The following is an 18,496-nucleotide window of genomic DNA, read 5'->3' as shown; positions in this document are numbered from 1 at the left end:
AAATGCATACGTAAATATATCTGATGCGGCCCGTTTCAATCCACAATTAAGTATTTTAACGGGCTTCTATGGAAGTCTTTGAAGTATTAAATATTCTCGACAGATAGCTTTTTTTATTCTGCGCGGTTATCTTTATAAATGATAATTTATATCAAACACAAGGTAAATCCGATTGTAAAGTTTAATTTAAAATTCAACTTAATCTTGTGAACATGTAGGTCCCGTTTATTTGTTGGAGATTTAATTTCGAGTGAATAAAATTCACCCAGGCCGTATTCAATGACTGTCATTTCGACTACTAATCATAAAATAATGGCTAAGTCAGTGCACTGTGCCATATGGACGTTGGAATTATCATAGTTTTATATATTCGATTTTTAACGTCATCGATTAAGTGTGACATTTATTTTCATTAATGTAATTTTGGCATATATTCATACATGACCGAACAAAATACAAAAATATTACGTTGGAACGCCGTCTTTATCTTAACGGAAATTGTCATATTGGCTCCGTTGTGTCTGGCGTCAAAATTCATTTCCGCGACGCAGTGTGACGTCGTTTCGGAAGTGAGCGAAAAATAATCTACGTGAGGTTGACGTAATTTTTGACGCTGCGTGAAATCTTAATATTCTTACGGAATTTATAATTTAGAATTTTAGGTTTTATTTAAATCTCGTACGACATCTTGCGATCACTCAAATAAATTATATACATTGTTGTCGCCCTCTACCGAATGATGGTATTTTGACGACGATAGCTTCAGTAGGAGCGACGCTCTGCGCCGTTGAATGCCGGGCAGTCAATTTTAGGCAAAATTTACGTTTTTTTACCAAAAAAATAATTATGCAACATTAAAAAAGATGAGAATAGATGTAGATATAACAGCGCAACCTATAATACAGTAATAATTGAAATTAGCAATATACGGCGCGTTTTAGCCAAGATATGGCCGTTCAAAAATTTTGTCCGAAGTTAGGGACTGTCCGAAGTTAGGCGCTTTTACGGTACCGGTAGCATCCTGAAGAAGCACGAATATGTATTAATATTTATGTACGGTACGGTACCGGTACAGATAATTCAAGTCCGTTCAAATTATGCCTGCACCGGTACGTACAGACGTACGGTACTTCTATCGGTCACGGTATATTATAGATTTAGTTGGGACTCCTGATTGACTCCGGGCAACCAAGAATGTTCCCACTCCTGATCCGATCCTGTTTGTTGAAAACCGTGCCGGAGTCCTGTTTTTCGGAGTCCTGAATCCTGTTTGTGCTCAACACTACTAAGCAGTCAAATCATCAAAAACTATTGGCGGGCAAATTCGTCATGCGTAACGGGGAAAGTTCTCATTTAGAAAAACTTTGTGCTTTCAGGTGTCCGGATTTCAGACGTTGCGGTAGTTATGCTTTTGCTGTGTCGCCTGTGCTTCGGTCATTCTGTCCTAGTAGACTGCTATACCTGTATCTTTTCATAGCAAATACGTTACTGTGATATTTATGTAATTGCAGCCAAGCGTGTCCAAGCTAAAGAAAGGCTTACTATATTTGAATATATCAGTTTGCTGGTTTGTGATACACACTACAGCACTACGGTACACGTCCAGACAACTAGACGTCGTTTGACAAAGATGGTGCCCGGTACGGTACAATACATTTCGTAATCATAGGACCTACGGGTATTGCATACGGTAACCTAACTTGCTTTTTTTCTGTTCCCTTCTTTCTGCTTCTGAATCCATGATACGTTCAGACTGTCAGGTGTTGCTTTACACTCTTCAGCACTTACTAACTTGAGCAAAACAAAAAAGTTGGACTTTAGATTTACTTTTTGCTGCATTAAGGGCTTTACTACTGTACTACAATTTTCTATAATTGTACATCACAGTAAAAGACTATATACAGATATATTGTCCTTTTATGTATACAATCTGACAATTCATGGAAAAGTAAGGAAAGAATGTATTTTGAAATTCTGATATGTGAAAAATGCCTAGTGACGGGTGTTAAATAAAATTCTTTCCCTAATGCTGTAATGAGTCTTATGAGTGTAATTCAGCAATTTCTGCAACCTTTACTAATCACAGCTGAGTGATGGTTCTTTTTCACTGTATTTTTTTATCATGGTATATTTCTGTTTAATCAAGTTGCAATCATTGTTTCCTCATAAGATAATTAGAGGAACCTAAACGTAAATATGGTGTTATCAGAAGATCTTCAGAAAAAGTATGGCTTCTTGCTACAGCCAATAAAGGATATTACTAAGAATTGGGAAATAGATTTAACACATGTTTTGGAAGAATATATGGAAGAATTAGAAAAAATGACTTTTGAATTTGACAATGGAAAAACTGTGCTTAATTTTGCGGAAGCATCCTTGCTCATTCAAGGTACAGCCTGTGTATGGAGTAAAAAAGTTGAATACTTATATGTTCTTGTAAAACAGACGCTAGAAATGATCACAAACAGACAGAAAGAGGTTCCCGATGAAAATCCCAACAATTCTTCTAGTGATAAAACTATTGATCCCAATTTTGACGATGATGAAGAAAAATTGCTAAATCTGAATGATGTTGCAATAACTTCGAAAAGAGAATTCACTTCGAATTATGACCCAATTACACCTATTCCTATAACCCCTACAGCAATGCTTGAAAATGATAATGATGAAAGAGGAAGATTGATATTGTCTGAAAACAAGAATGACTCCGTTTGTTACACAAATGATTTTTGGGAGAATCGATTTATCCCATTTGAAAAAAGAATGAGTGTTCTTGATAGAGATTCAGGTGGGTTTTTGGATGAAATTATTGTTCCATCATTAGAAGAATTAGAAATTGCTCCGATGAACATTTTTTCTCGGTCTGAAGAACCTGTGGAGACAAATTCTGTCCGAGAAGAAATGGATAATTTTGGTGGAATGGACGAGTCCATGGATGCAGGAGCTGCTGCTGATGACATGGATGATGCTCCTCCATTCGTTGAAAATTTAGAACAAGAAAAAACTGTTATAGAAAGAATGCAGTTAAGAGAAAGGTTTCTTGCCAAGCCTGTACCCATACATGAAACCCCAGTTTTTCCCACCATCCTTGATCCACATGAGCATTGTAGAATACCTTGCTTTGCGGTCAAAAAATATGAAAAAATCAGGTCCCATTGTATTCCAGCTTCTATTCGCCAATCTAAAACCACTAGAAAAAGAAAGATTAACAGCCCGACTGTGGATAAAGTTGAAGAAATATCACTTTTCATAATGAACAAAGGTTACAAGAAAAGGAGAGACATTAAGTATCATGACAAATGTCTTGAGAAATTCATAGCTGCAGAAACTAAAGAAAGAGCTTTACTTTGGAAAAATATAAAACTATTAGCTATGACAAGTGATGTTGACCATTCACTTGGAATGCCTGGAAAAGATGTAGGCCCTGATGCGGTGTTTGGCGAAGAAGAACAACTTGAACCAATGAATCATGACTCGACAATACATTCGGATCATTTTTCACCTGACCTAGATGACCTTATTGGTGATGTGGTAGATAATCAAGGCAAGGGGAATCATACTGCACATGAAACTGTAAGCAGTCCCACTTCTTATGAAGACCTCGTTCGCCACCATGTTGAAATGTTCTATTCTGCTGCTAGGCGTTTCAAAGAAGAAACTGCGTTGTCACAAAGAGTAAAGTTATGGGATGAATCTATTACTCCACGTCTTGCAGAACAAAATTCAAGACCGGAATTTGACATCCATAAGTATGGAGGAATGATGCTGAAAAAATTTGAAAAGCCACAAGATACTAAATTATTTGAAGATGCTATTGAATCGCCAAATTCATGGTACATTTGTAGACTATTTGCAGCTACATTGCAGCTTGTTAATGACAACAATTTTCTTATAAGTAAAGATTCTGATTTCCAAAAGTCTGTTAACACAATGAAATTAACGCTGTTGAGTCATCATAGACTCTGTGAACGTTTTGATGATTATTCTTCGAAATCCTAAATTTTGATGAAAAACGTCTAGTCGTCTTATATTTTCGGTTTTAAAAAGTTTTATTAGGTAAATCACGCCCTAAAAAGTTTATTGTTTATGATCATTGCTATTCTGTTTTTTCTTTATTTCAGCCTCACAAATTAGGCATTTTTGTTGATATTGGGAGTTATCTCAACTTTTGTGTTATTTCCAAGGGGTGGTTATCATTTTCACATTCACATATTTATTTTACTTCTTTTTTTTCACTTTTTATGGGCCATATCGAATCCAAGCCTCTTTTGATAGTCTCTTTGTATTTTTGCATTCAAACACATGTTGGGAAACATTGACACAAATTTGATTTGGTGCTTTGATTTAAGAAATTTTGTTAGTTAGTAAATTGTTGTAAAATAATATGCATCTGTTATATAGAATTTCTTTCTTCGATAAGGACGATAACCCACTAACACTTTCTCATTAAAAGCATTTCTCAAATAGATGGTCATTAGTCATTATCAATAGCTGACTCCGCCATAGTATAAAATCAATATAATAGAGAGAGAGAGAGAGTTTATTTGTTAGTTACACGCACAGAGGATGGAAATCCAAATGAGGTGAACCACCACAGGTGATTCAAGAAGTCTTAAATGAAATGTCATCTTGCACGTTCTTAGCCAACGCTTAATAATTTCATGGTTTATTTAGCAATGCAAGACAAGGGACAATGATGATGTTAATTTGGGTCATTGGGTATGCAGTACAATTTTACAAATAGCAACATCGTCATTATTTAACAAGCAGCATTGAGCGTAGTGTGAATGTTTCCCTGGTTGCAATGGGATACATTTAAAATCCGAAAAGAGCATGTATGTATGTATGTTTATTCGTCTCGTAAAAGCAATATAAAAGAGTAAGTAATTATAAATACTGAAGACCGGATGTATGCACAAGACCATATTGGCCTAAAACACAAATGTGCGGCATACACCCCTTTTGATATATATAAATTATAATAGGGTAAATCAAATATGTACAATATGGTCCTTTATACAGGCAGTTGTGCAAGGAGGGTGGGTGGGTGTGGAGTGTACAAAACTGTTTGTACAAAGGAGTTTGTTAGACAAAACAACATCTATAAATAGAGACACAACACAACATGAAACACACTGCATATGAATATAGTAATAAAAAAAAATTAAGAATTTGGATGAATGTACAACACCATTGAGTTATGATACCACATACTATAAAACGCGGGAATGGTCAAGTTTAAAGGGTGTGTACATATATGGTATGCACCACATTTTACCATGTCATGGATTTTCCAATGTAAATTAAAATAATAAAATTATATGGTATCCTGGGATGAGCAGAAGACCGGATTATATTTGCAGTAAAAAGAAACTAGGTAGATCACTGAAGATTTTGGACTCCTTAAGCGCCAAAGTATATCATGCAAAAACTATGGAAATAGATTAATATAGAACATTACCGTACTAATTTCTCGTTCATTGATTACAAGTAACGCAATGAAATTCGCAAGAAAGATTTAATTTCGCAAATAATGTCAATTATTGCACTATTGAATCGAGACTTCGATCTTTCCATGTTAAATTTGCTTTGCGAGCAGTACCTACAAATGACCTATTATTTAGGATAAATAAGACATCAAGTCCGAAATGTACATTTTGTGAAAGGAGTGTTGAAACCGTGTTACATTTATTTTATTTCTGTGAATTTGTGCAACAATTATGGGAAATAGTTAATGCATGGCTAACTGTTGAATATGGTTTAAATCCTAATCTGACATATAGAGAAATTTTAATGGGGGTAGAGCAAAACCAAGGTATAAACTGTGTTTTATTGAGTGCAAGATATTATATCTATAAATGTAAACTACGTAATGAGAGGCCTCAATTTGATCAATTTTTACTGTGAAAAAATGATTGCAACTAGAAAATGTAAACTGTCGAACCACATTAGGAAGTGGAAAGTTATCATGAACTCATTTTTTTAAAGAGCAATTGTGTTTATGTGTTATATCGTGTGGATAAAAAGTGATGTTTTTATTAATAAAAAAAAAAAAAAAAATAATGTCGACGCTATAAAACATTGAAGTTTTGAGGGTCAGTAAACAAGACCGGTTCGGTCACCGAGGCTCCTGACCAATGCTGTGTATAAGAAATCTGTCAGATAAAGCAATAAAACTAAACAAAACGTTTTTCAAGTGAGGTCGTACAAAGCTCTCAAAGTGCTCCGTACGAAGCCCCAGGGCTCCGTGAGAGAAACCTAATGCTCCGCGGGCTACTGTCCAAAGACGCAATAACGGCATTAATAAAATGTGACAACAGTAGCGTCGAAATATCGCAAAGCGGTAATTCAAATATGACATTATCTACAAGCAGGAGCGAGCCAGGATTTTAAAAGAGAGGTGGTGGGTGTTCAAAATTGGAATCGGAAATTCTCGCGCAACATTCTTCGCGATTAGGCCACTCGTTAAAAAAGACTTTTTCAGCAGATAACGAGTTTTCTGTTGCGTAAAATATTCAATCTATAGCCGACGCGAGCACGATAATTTAATTGTGTTCATCGCTACTCGTTTTTACGTCTATATTACGATTACTAATAAAATGAAAGATTACTATTCTAAAATAACATAAAAAACGTTCTCAACTGCCAAGTACCAATTATAAATAGATGGAAATCGTATTTTTACGATCTTGGGATTCGTCAAATTGGATTTGATCTTTCAGCACTGAAGATTATTTTTAAGCAAGATAAAATCTCAAGGTCGGCGTTAAAACCTCCATGAGTACAACTCACAATTGCGCAATCCCTGACCGATGGGGGCATGTTTAAAATGCCGTGTTTTTTGGCTTAATTGTGTTCAATGTAACCTGCGATTGCGTCGACTTACGACAACATAAAATCATCACTGCTCAGAATCACCGCGGCATCCGCGGACATGGAATGAGAATCAAAGTTGCCGCATAACCTGGATGACGCTGTTGTCGTAAGATATTAGAAGTAATGTAAAGCATAATCATGACTGATTGTATGGCAGATTACAGCAATTTAGCGAACTCGACAAATTTGAGTCGTTCCTATAACGCTGACTCCCTATCGCATGTCTGTCACTCAGATTCTTTCAAAGATATATATCACCGTTTGAAAAATCACAAAATACGGATGATTAAAATTTATTTTATTGCAATAAAAAATTGATTGAAATACTTTACATTAATTATCTTATATATCGTCACATATCGAGAAAAAGTCGCATGCGGCTAAGTCGGTGCCCAATTAACTATGTTTCGATTTCTGTTAATACCGTATAATTTCCAAAGAAAACCTAAAATAACACCAAATTTTGTTATTAACATTGTCTTAAAAAGCTTTTTCAATAGACCTTTCCCCGAGCATCGACTTCCTTGTTTACTTCGTGACATTGGCCAATCTGGAAGATGCAAAAAGTGACGTAACAATGCTCCCTTTTCGCATCCGCTCAGACACATTTCTCACTCTGACAGATTTTCAAGCGTGGTCGTAAACATTACCTCGTTTTCGCGTTCTTGAACTCTATTCGTTAGTTTTCAGTTGTGTTTCGGAAGCTCAAATATAAATCAGGTAATTCAATCTGTCTTCTTAGGGGTTTTACTTTAATTGCAGTAATAAAAAATTAGGGTTCCATTACATTTGAACCCACGTACATTTGAACCCATGACAATTGCACCTGTATGCTATTGCACCAATGAAATTTTTTTTGTTTCACGAATAGTTAAACCCATACTACCCTAACCCATGGGTTTTAGCACCGGCATATAGGTTGAACCCGTGGATATACGCATGGGTTCAAATGTACGTGGGTTCAAATGTACGGTCACCAAAAATTAGTGTAGAAATGGTTCCATTGCATTTGAACCCACGTACATTTGAACCCATGACAATTGCACCTGTATGCTATTGCACCTATGAAATTTTTTTTGTTTTTCGGATAGTTGAACCCATACTAACCCTAACCCATGGGTTTTAGCACCCACATATAGATTAAACCCGTGGATATACACATGGGTTCAAATGTACGTGGGTTCAAATGTATGGTCGGTCACCTGTAGAAATAGCTATGATAGACTAGGCTAAAAAAATTTACCGGTACTTTTAAAAAAACAGATTGTTGTATGCGATGAATCATAATGATAATTTGAAACACATACCTCATTTTACAGTCGCCAACTCGCAAAAGCACTCTTAAGTTAGCCCCGAAAATTCTGCAATGGTAAAGTATAGGAAGAATTTTTCCGGTGTCAAAGGTCGGAAAAATGTCCATTTGTCACGAGTCCGCTAAAACAAAACTTATGGTGTTATCTGTTTTAAGTTTTAGTTTTAATATTTTATAATGCCGCTTTTCATTCAAGAAATTTGGGTTGCGTATACACCCCTTTATTAATTATTCTTAGCATATCGTCGCCGATGATATATAATATACTAACTTGTTTTTCACACTGAACCAACGACTAGATACCGCACTGAACTCATAATTCCACACCAGAACAAAAAGCAATTATCGTCTTCCTCGTGGAACAATTTATGCATATGCCGATGAAAATTTGTGATTGAAGGAGAATAAACACCGACGTGCAAATGTTTACGGACTAAAAAACATATCAAACCGACGAAAATAATCGGCGATTTTATCAAGATGCAATCGCGCACGTTATTAGCGATTTTTCAGTCTTCAAAAATATCAGAAGGGAGGTTCGACCCCGAATTTATTAATATGTTTGTTCAGTGTCAAATTTACAGCCTTAATATATATAATTTATCTGTGAAATTTAGATTTATTCATGGCTGGTATTAACCCTATTAAAAGGTTAGTCATTGAAATTGAGTAAAATAATTTTAACCAACTAAGGAATATTAATTGCCTAATTGGTAAGTAACAATTTTAAAATTTATTGTGGGGCTCCGTGAATAATAGTCATCCTCTTCAGGGGCTCCGTAACACCAAAAGTTTGAGAACCCCTGGTCTAACAATGTATGTAATATGAAAAATCACGCGGCATGCAACTACAGAGAGCTTTTGCTCATTAAACGATCCACTTTGCATAAAATGAGTCCGCGCATTTGTAAACAACTGGTCAACGTTGACTGGTAACCGGGCGAGAGACCGTGGTACGCCTTATGATTAAGCCAGAGCCATTACATAATGTCCCTGATTAAGCCGTCTCGCGGGATATCCTTCTCCGCCAGGATAAAATAATGATCCCTATTCAAAAGATAAACACTAAACACACTAAAATTTAGCTGGTGGGTGAGTGGGCGTGTGTCGCTCCTAAACTTAACACTGTAATAACCTATTTTGTATATAAATTACTCGGTATGTTAGTCGTTGATATTACTATAACATTATGTGCTCTGTATATGGACGTTTTGCTCGCTCACCCAAACTAGCCAATTTCTATGTGTGCCTATTCATTGCGCGATGTGGGAGATGTAGCTGCTTTCAGACTCCTGCCACTGCCTGGGTAATCGTCGCCGTTCATCTACGCTTGTGACCTGTTAAGTGCAAGCAGCTGACTTGACGATATTTTCTATTTGACTTGTGAAGGTATTTCGGAATTTGTTTTATTATGATTTTTAAGTTAGGTTGTTGTGGTACCGGTATTGGTAACAAGAGTATGCAGTACGGTTGTACGACAGGCCAGAAGCAGTCTGATGGGGACGATTTTAAGTTGGCTTTTAATAAATGATTTCTGTTGTTTATTTTCAATGCTGAGTATTTTTATTTACACAACGTAAAATGTTCATATGCTTATTTCAATTTCTCGACACTAAATACAGAAGTATGAATGTTAATATCAATCAATCTTATTTTGGTCACTCTGAAAGAAACAAAACTACAACAAACGGACAAACAAAATGCAGAGGACCTGGAGGACGGGTATAACTTAATAAAAAAGTTAAAAGCGTACAAGTAGTCTACGTGCCCGTCCACCAAAAACAGTCAAAAGAACACAATAAAATAAAGACACATGCAAAATCGGGCAATACGGTACCTTTTGAATCAATTTTAAAATGTGAGACACTGATCAAAAGAAGATCATGGAAACACTTTATACAAACTAGAATTAAAAAATTAACAAAAAAAATTGTGGCTGCGGTTCTTATGTGGTGATTACAGAAGATATTGATTGTTCAGTGAAATTTTATCACATAACAAATGTAAATCACGAGAAAATGAACTATGTACAGATGTATGTGAGAAAGTGGCATGCATAGACTTGAGGGCTTGCTGATTGCATTCTTGTATGGCTGTTTTTGATGAAAATGATATATGAAATGATAACCTCCAGTCAAACGCTATGCTGTAAAGTGTAACTAAATAAAATACGATTAAAAGGACGTTTCTAGAATTGATAGGATGGAATGCATGACTGTGGTATGTGTATCATAACAGTGCTTTTCTTACAAAAATATGAAATAAAAAACACCATCAGCTAACTTAAGAGCGAATAGGTGAAAGCATCAAACAGTCTGAACGATTTTTACTCTTAATTTATCATATTTTTATATTAATTACCGTAATATAGCCTAGTAGTCTACATATCATAATGTTGACGAGATCTCTCACTGACGCATTTATACTCATGCGCAATAATGCGCTACAAAATCGTCATATGTTTTGGCAACGACAAGATGTTGAGTACGATGCAGATGAAAATGACGAAGTCTCTTTGATATCTAATCGAAAAGGACAAAATTCAATGCAGTTGAAAAGTCTTCCACCAAGATGGTTATCGACAGTCGAAGAAATCAAAGAAGGAATCAGCCAAATCAAATTAAAAATGGAAGAATTATCAGCTCACCATCACAAACATCTTAATCGTCCAACGTTAGATGATGATGTTGAAGAAGAACAAACTATTGAAATCTTGACTCAAGAAATAACACATTTATTTTACAGCTGCAATCAGAGCGTTAAAATTCTGTCTAACCTTTCAAAAAAAGCTTCCAAGCATGAGAAATTGATGTCAAAAAATGTTGTTTCGGCTATGGCTTCTTCATTACAAAATGTATCAAATGATTTTCGACACAGTCAATCTTCTTATTTGAAAAAGTTGAAAGCAAGAGAAGATAGGTCGAGACATTTTTTTGACTCTGATAATGCGATTATGGTCGAACACAGTGAAATGGATATCGATGATGAAACATTTGAACGAGGGTTTTCTACAACGCAATCTGCTCTTGTTGAAACGAATAGTCGTATCATTGAAGAACGTGAAGAAGAAATTCAAAAGGTCGTTCAAAGTATCTCAGATTTGGCGGAAATATTTAGAGATTTGAGTAACATTGTAGTGGAGCAAGGAACTGTTCTTGACAGAATTGATTATAATGTTGAAAACTCTGTTATGAAAACGGACGAAGGAGTAAAACAATTACAAAAAGCGGAGAAATACCAAAAGAAAAACAAAAAACTTTATGTTATCTTTGTACTATCAATTATAACGGCAATAATGCTAATTATCTTAATTATAAAAAAGGGTTGATTTTTTATTCATATCTATTTTAAATATGTGATGTATTCTACTATTTAGTTAACTAGTTGTGTGATGTAAGCAAATGTGCAATGACTTTGATAGATGTGTGTGTGTGTGAGTTATTCTAACTCTGCACTTGATGTATCATAAGGTAGTACTTATCATACCATATTAAATGCTGGTATTATTCATCCATGGTGTTGGTCTTTTATCACTCATTTTCATCAAATTTCATTTGCCCACTGATCCTAAAATCTGAATACTATTTTGTAATTATAAAATGATTTAACTCGGCTTCACTTCACCCTGGTTGAAATAAATCGGGTAAGCATTACTGAAGTGTAAATCAGCCTCTGCTTATGTGGAGCCTTGTTTGGAGCGGAATTCTTAAAAATCACATAAAAATGTGATGTCCTTTTCATTTTTTCAAATGACTCTACAGATTCAGATTGTAGCGTGTCTCCCATATTGTTTGTATTTGCACATGCTTATTTGGTCTGTATCACTACTGGCTGATAGCATGTCAGCTGCTGTGCTTTTAAAACATAGTAAAAAGTGAATTTCAGGGCCAGGAAATTCTTCAAATCGTGCATTGCTCTGAACCTAAATAATCATGAACAAGTGGTAACATAATATCAAGAATAAACATGAAACTGCCACCATGGGTTATGTACTGATGTTATGATTTTCTGTACGGAAATAGAGCTGTTTATAATGATTATACAGACTTTCTATGGTTTTATATTCACTTATGCAGATCCACCTAGAGACAAGGGTCTATCGCGTTTGTATGTACTAAAATCATTCCAGTTTGGCATATTCTATACATTTTATTCGGTGGATATGGATCATTGGATCAGAAAGCAGAAACCTAAAATGGCAAGAAATCTTATTTACCATGATAATACGCGGAATTTCATCAACCGATCAAACGTCTGGCTAAATAACACTGTATGACCTGACTATAGTTTTTTGTTTTATATTAACATTGTTAATGCACTGCTAGTTTTTTTTATGTGCCAGGAATTCCAGTAAAATTTACAACTTAGTTCTAAATATTATTGTACATTTATTTTTTAAATAACTATATTTCTTGCTAATTTTACCCACTTTATCAGTTGTGTTATATTAATTTAAAGTTGTAGAGCCGTGATGTCTTGAGGAGGTCTATTTAACTTCATTATGACTTCACCTCAACCTAACCCTAGAATAGAAAATTTGAAAACAGCAGAATTTGTACTTTTACTTCAGGTTGAGAAAATTCTGGTCAGTCCTGCTTCAATGATTCCCACTGGGAACAGAGTCAGAATTGCACTGAAGTTTTGATTTATTTGTGTCATTAGTATAATGCTTATTAGTTCACTCATCTTTGGTGGGCAAAATGGGCTTTAGTTTAAAATTATTTTTGCTTCAAGGTTACTAATTTATTGTTTAACTCTGACCTGCTAGTCAATAGGTATAATTTACATTGCTTTAGTTCTACTTCATGTTTGTGTCGTGTCTTATTTTTATACTTGAAAAATTAAATTTTTAATGGTTCCTAAGTAATTCAAGAGCTTTGCTGGTCGCTGCACACTAACATACAGTAAATATATTTTTTGTAACGTTTTGTCGGACCAAGGTCAGACATAATTCAACTACAACAAAATGAGAAATTGCATACTCGTCCAAACAATGAGTGTTATGCCATGTGTTATATATTTGAAGCCATTGAATATGGGTATTGGTAAATACCAAAAGAGATGAATAGAACATGAAAATTACAAGGTGGAATAGTACTATAGTAGCTTGGATTCTGAAAACTGACTGAAGTCCCAAGTCCCATTTGTATGCATAGAAAATGTATAAGATCTGTCGAAAAATGAGTCTTGATATTTGTCTTTTTTTCTTTTTGCCAACTTGAAAAATTGGGTATGAGGATATTTTCCATCGTGTAATTCTTATTTTCTGTCCTTCGTTTTCCCATATTTTGGGCACAAAGTTATTTTATATGTGTATTTTCATCATTTAGACTCATTGTCAGTGGTTTTAGTAAATATAATGACATGAATCTGTAGGATTGGGATTATAAAATAACGGGCAGCAATATGTGTGGAAGACACCTGTAGCAGTGGCGAATGGCAAGTCGTGGTGGGATTTATTCTGATAAGAGAAAGAAGGAGGTGATACCACAATATTTTGTGAAAGAAGCTCGACATCATCCAGACGGTTTCACAGTTTATAAAGTCATTCGTAGGGTAAGATTTCAATGAACAAAAATAGCATAAAGCCTGTTCAAGAATTGTAGGCGATGAGTATTCACTATTTGGTAAATTATGTTCGAAAATATATGGTTTATTGATCGTAAACGCATAAATTGGCCCCCAAAACAACAATACTTCTGTCATTTGGGACATATTCTAGAGACAACATAACTCTTGTGCAAAGTGTCCTGGATTATTGAAACTCTTCAGCACAGACATAAATAAACAGGAGTTTCAAGGTTCTGTTTTTGGGTACCTGTACTTGATTTTTTCTGATAAAGATCATGCTATATTTGTTTACTTCAATACTAACTCGTTGAACAAAAACCTTGTGACTCTGTCATATATGCACACGATAGAAATAGCAAAAACACAAATTGCATATAGCGAGAAGATCATTGCAAATTCTCTTACAACAATCTAATCTCAATCTTACTTAGAACAGTTTCAAAAATTTTGATCACAAAAGTTTTTGAATGCTTTGTGTATAGGCATTACATCGCCTTCATGTTATACTTTTCCCATTTACCAATAGGAAACCAATGTTTGAATTAATTTTGTTGAACTGGTGACCCATCGCAAATCCTTTATCAAACTTCATGTTTATGTGAGCTTTGTATTGTCACTGAATAGAAAACTGGTGTAATTGTTAAACTATAGTATCCTGTGACTGACCTATCTTTTTATGTCAAATTGTAAACAGCGACAATGTCCTGTGCTTCAGAGATTTATATAGATTTAATTTTGCAGGTGCCTGATCCTACTTCGTTCGACTGTTTTAAAGAGGTGTGTATGTTTTCTTTATGCATTTTTTCCATCGTTATGTTGTGCTATCTGGGCACCAGGTGTGAGTTTTAGTGTTGGACTGCAAAGTGTTGAAAGCAATTCGTGATGAGAAATTCTTCTATAGAAATAGTTTTAACTTAAAGGTGCTCTAACTATGGTTTTGCTATCAAAAGTGGAGATGTCAGAATTAGGTTGAATACATTTAATCGTTTTTTAAAAAAACAGCTTTTAGACTTGGGATTTTTACACGACATATTCATATGCCCTTCAGTCCAAATAAGTCCCTTTAAAAGAAGCTACTTCTGTTAGGAAGAACCAGAATGATTCGGGGGTTGGCATTTTCTACCCAATTTGTTACACCCTGGGTGAGGTGATGGGCATGGAATTTGAACTCGAGTAAAATGGTAAAGTAAAGTAAACACTTCAACACAAATAATTTGAGGATCTTTTTGCATAGATGTTTGCAAATGCATTGTTTCTTTATAATAGTAAGTCAAGTTTCTATTAGCAAATATATTTTGAGCAAATTGCCCCCTTTTCATAGTTTGTCATATAATGAAATTTCATTGGTGATGTAAATTGAAATAATTGTTTCTAATTTTCAGAGTTTTGTTTGGAAACGATACAGCGACTTCAAAGATCTGTATAAATGTCTCGTTTTATTGCACAAAAAACTTTTTCTTAATGGAAAACCACCAGAGTTTGCAAAACCGAAGTTGTTTGGTGAGTTTAGCATTCATTTATAAATATAGTTCATTTGAGAGACGATTTTTTTCAAAATCCAATCCTCTTTGCCTATTTTGGGTCTCTTTAGTTCTCCCTCACTATGGGTCTTTCCTCATTTGTTTGTTTTTTGAAGGTGTTACTCGCAGCTCCCACTCCGGCTTGACATAGTTTAAAAAAGTATACAAAATGCTGAATAAGCAGTTGTTGGTAAAATCACAAAACAAAAGAATTATCGGTACTCATTGATTGGGAAACACTAGGTTAAACTGTACTGTAGCACTGTAACTGTACCACTTGCACTCATCCCTGAGATTCTTATAATTATTATACTAATTGTAATTGTTGCAATCCAGATTTTAAGTTTGTACACATTTGAACTACAGGTCGCTTTGAAGAGAGTGTTGTCCGAGAAAGACAGAAAAGTGCAGAGGATGTGTTGAATTTTGCAACCCAGCATCCACCTTTATGCAGATCAGTTGCTTTTAAAGAGTTTTTCCAGGTATCTATGCACTAAGTTAGAATCAATTGATGATGAAGTGCGAGCGGATTGCTGGACTCTTTATTGTTGTAGGGTGGTTCATATAACCAGTGGGTGGCTATTGCCTTCTCCATCATCAGGTTCATGCATCTAAATCAACTGGTTGATGATTGTCATACTTGACATGGACTGGTAACCAGACGAGTGGTTCGCCATATGAATAAGATGCCTTATTGGATTCCCTCTCCCCTGGGATAAATAAAAAAATCCTATCAAATTGTGTATTCAAAAATGAAACACAATACCATTTTTTTTGTAGTACCTTCAGCCCATCGACTCAACTTCTGAAATTCGTTATCTCAAACAATCTCCATTGAAACCAAGTAAAGAAAAGAAAGAAGTGGATGACAGTGACAGTATGATGACAATTTTATTGCTTTATGCTTTTCCTATTGTTGTCTATTTTATATTAAAAGCCTCGCCATCCTGAAGATGCATAATATGTGCCTAAAGGTATCTTACTGTGGAGGTACTATCAGTCTATTGACTTATGTTAAGTAATTGCAAGGTTGGTGATTACATTGTTGAAGTATGTGCTCGGTATTTTGTGATGGCCAATTATTCATAACTAACAATTTTTTATATGAAGTTTTCTATGCCGTTTGCTCTGAATGAGGCACTAATATCTAGTAATATGTGCGGAGTCCAGTAGCTTTCCAATTCAGCATTGCCAACCATATTGGATGAGCTGGGGGACACGGGATTTGAACCCAAGTGTAACATTCTAATGCTAAGTCTTATGCTTCAAGTATAGGTTATTTTGATATTTTCCTTAGGCTGGAAACTTTTAAATCGTATCAGACAATAGGTATTGTCCAATATTATTCTATTATGCCTTTAATATGTACAATTATTTGGAATCACTGCATATGGCCACTTATACATTAGATATAATGTGCCATTATAATATATATAATATATCACATAATATTATTATAATATAAAAGTTGATACTGATATCACTTTATATGTGAATTGCGGTAGATGATAATATCTAACAAATATAATTCACAGCTTTTTTTTAACAATTTTTTGTTATAATTTAGCCATCTTTGGTCATCTAACTAGAGTAATGTTATTTTAAATGGAACAAAAAATTTTCTTCACTTAACTTGTGTTTTCAAAACTGTATATACATATTTTCAATGAATGTTTTACTTTAATTAAGTATTCGATATTTTAAATTATGGAAAGTATTATATACATGGTGAGGGTGACCCACAAAAATAAAATTCTGGTCATTTGGAACTACCAGAGAACATAACTTTTGTGCAAACCTTTTAGATTACTGAGACGTTCGGATACAATCATACACTATCAGAAGTGAAGTGAAATTTCTAAGATATGTTTATTTGCATGCATGTATAAATAATCCCTTGTTATATTTCTCCTATTATTCCATACTATTGATTTTTCAATATTAGAAATCAGCAGAATCGGTTGCTTTTAATCCCTCTATTTTGATCAACTGGTGAGGCCATACTAATTCAATAACCATTTTAGATTTGCTGCAGTCAGATCAGACAACAAAATCACAATTGTCTCATAGAGATTTGGAATTATTTGATCCATTTCTTACAACCAAAGGTAGGTTTCTATTCCTCATATATATTTGTAACAAATCAATAAAGTCAAAGTTTGCATTTTATTATTTTTTGTCTTTATTATTATTTATATGTTTCCAGTTCTATAAAAAATGCCATTGCTTTGTATCACATGCTCACAGCACAAGTTTTAATACATTTTGAGTAATTTCTATTCTAATATCTTTCACTAATATAAAAACCTTATTTTCTTCGTCATTTTGTCCGTATTTTTGTCGCATAGCCTACTTCTGCATGATTGTTTAGAAGGGATCTGACCTGACAGATATAAGGTCGGATAGCATTTTTGTTGTGTATAATATCATTAAATTTCTATATCAAAAATCAGTGACCTGACGCTTAGTACTTGATATGAACTAAACACAGTTTGAGTACTTTCAATAGTCTTCACACCAGCTCTTGTATGAGTGCTAATATCTGAAGAGGTACATTTGTTTCATTCCTATTATAAAAGATCAATGATGATTTATAGATAGAAGTGCTTTGTGGTGTGTCCCATTTTAGTGATGAGTAAGTAGCAGTGGAAATTTAGACTGGTTTGTTGTTAGCACAGAGGACAGAAATCAATATCAGACATTGTTTGTTGTCGTAGTTGTTGCATGGGTTAGAAATAGTCGAATAGCTAATTTGAGAATACCGTGTATGCTAAGTTTGTGATTGAGGAAATTTGGTAATTTTGAAATGATAGTGTTTCAGATATTAAACTTTATATTGTAGTATTAGAACTCTCATTCATGTTAAAATAATATCAGAATAATTATTGTGTATTTGTATACAGAGCATATCATGTCAAAAAATTTCATTTGAAACAAAATTTGTTAAGTATTGGTTTGAAACAGTATTACATGCCTCATGAGTTTGTATTATAATACAAACTATCATTTTTATTTTGGAACTTTTGCTATGCAAATGAGTTTACGTTTAATTAATGTTAATGACCAACATTTGGTAAAATTATTATTTCCATATTCCGAATGTTAGAAAACTGTATATTTTGCAAGCAAATGGAGACTCTATTCTATAAAGTTAAATGGCATTTGTATGTTATTCAATATTTAATGAAATATCCCATTTTTCATGGAAATATTCAGT

At 34.3% G+C, this 18,496-nt stretch overlaps 3 protein-coding genes across 3 annotated transcripts in view; all 3 read left to right on the top strand.

Annotated features, from left to right (window-relative positions):
• Positions 1–1,557: 1,557 nt before the first annotated feature.
• On the top strand, positions 1,558–4,000 carry LOC120335357 (condensin-2 complex subunit H2-like). The gene has a single exon (XM_039402851.2). The coding sequence runs from the start codon at positions 2,197–2,199 to the stop codon at positions 3,997–3,999; it is 1,803 nt and encodes a 600-aa protein (XP_039258785.2). The 5' UTR covers positions 1,558–2,196; the 3' UTR covers position 4,000.
• A 6,510-nt stretch (positions 4,001–10,510) lies between these two features.
• On the top strand, positions 10,511–13,519 carry LOC120335250 (syntaxin-16-like). Its single transcript, XM_039402731.2, has one exon. The coding sequence runs from the start codon at positions 10,581–10,583 to the stop codon at positions 11,514–11,516; it is 936 nt and encodes a 311-aa protein (XP_039258665.1). The 5' UTR covers positions 10,511–10,580; the 3' UTR covers positions 11,517–13,519.
• LOC120335240 (ribosomal protein S6 kinase delta-1-like) overlaps positions 13,506–18,496 on the top strand; it is a 25,016-nt gene continuing 20,025 nt past the window's right edge. Inside the window, exons 1-6 of the mRNA XM_078109670.1 lie at positions 13,506–13,744; positions 14,501–14,536; positions 15,142–15,259; positions 15,646–15,761; positions 16,060–16,156; positions 17,304–17,387. Of these exons, the coding sequence (XP_077965796.1) occupies positions 13,625–13,744; positions 14,501–14,536; positions 15,142–15,259; positions 15,646–15,761; positions 16,060–16,156; positions 17,304–17,387 (571 nt within the window). The 5' untranslated portion in view covers positions 13,506–13,624. The remainder of the gene's footprint in view (positions 13,745–14,500; positions 14,537–15,141; positions 15,260–15,645; positions 15,762–16,059; positions 16,157–17,303; positions 17,388–18,496) is intronic.

Source organism: Styela clava, chromosome 2 (genome assembly GCF_964204865.1).
Source record: "Styela clava chromosome 2, kaStyClav1.hap1.2, whole genome shotgun sequence".
NCBI lineage: Eukaryota > Metazoa > Chordata > Ascidiacea > Stolidobranchia > Styelidae > Styela > Styela clava.
Note: the sequence above shows the minus strand (reverse complement) of the source record. Positions and strands in the feature narration are given on the sequence as shown.

Bases quoted from the DNA above. Each gene is read 5' to 3' on its own strand.
- LOC120335357 (XM_039402851.2), top strand. From the start codon at position 2,197: ATGGTGTTATCAGAAGATCTTCAGAAAAAGTATGGCTTCTTGCTACAG.
- LOC120335250 (XM_039402731.2), top strand. From the start codon at position 10,581: ATGTTGACGAGATCTCTCACTGACGCATTTATACTCATGCGCAATAAT.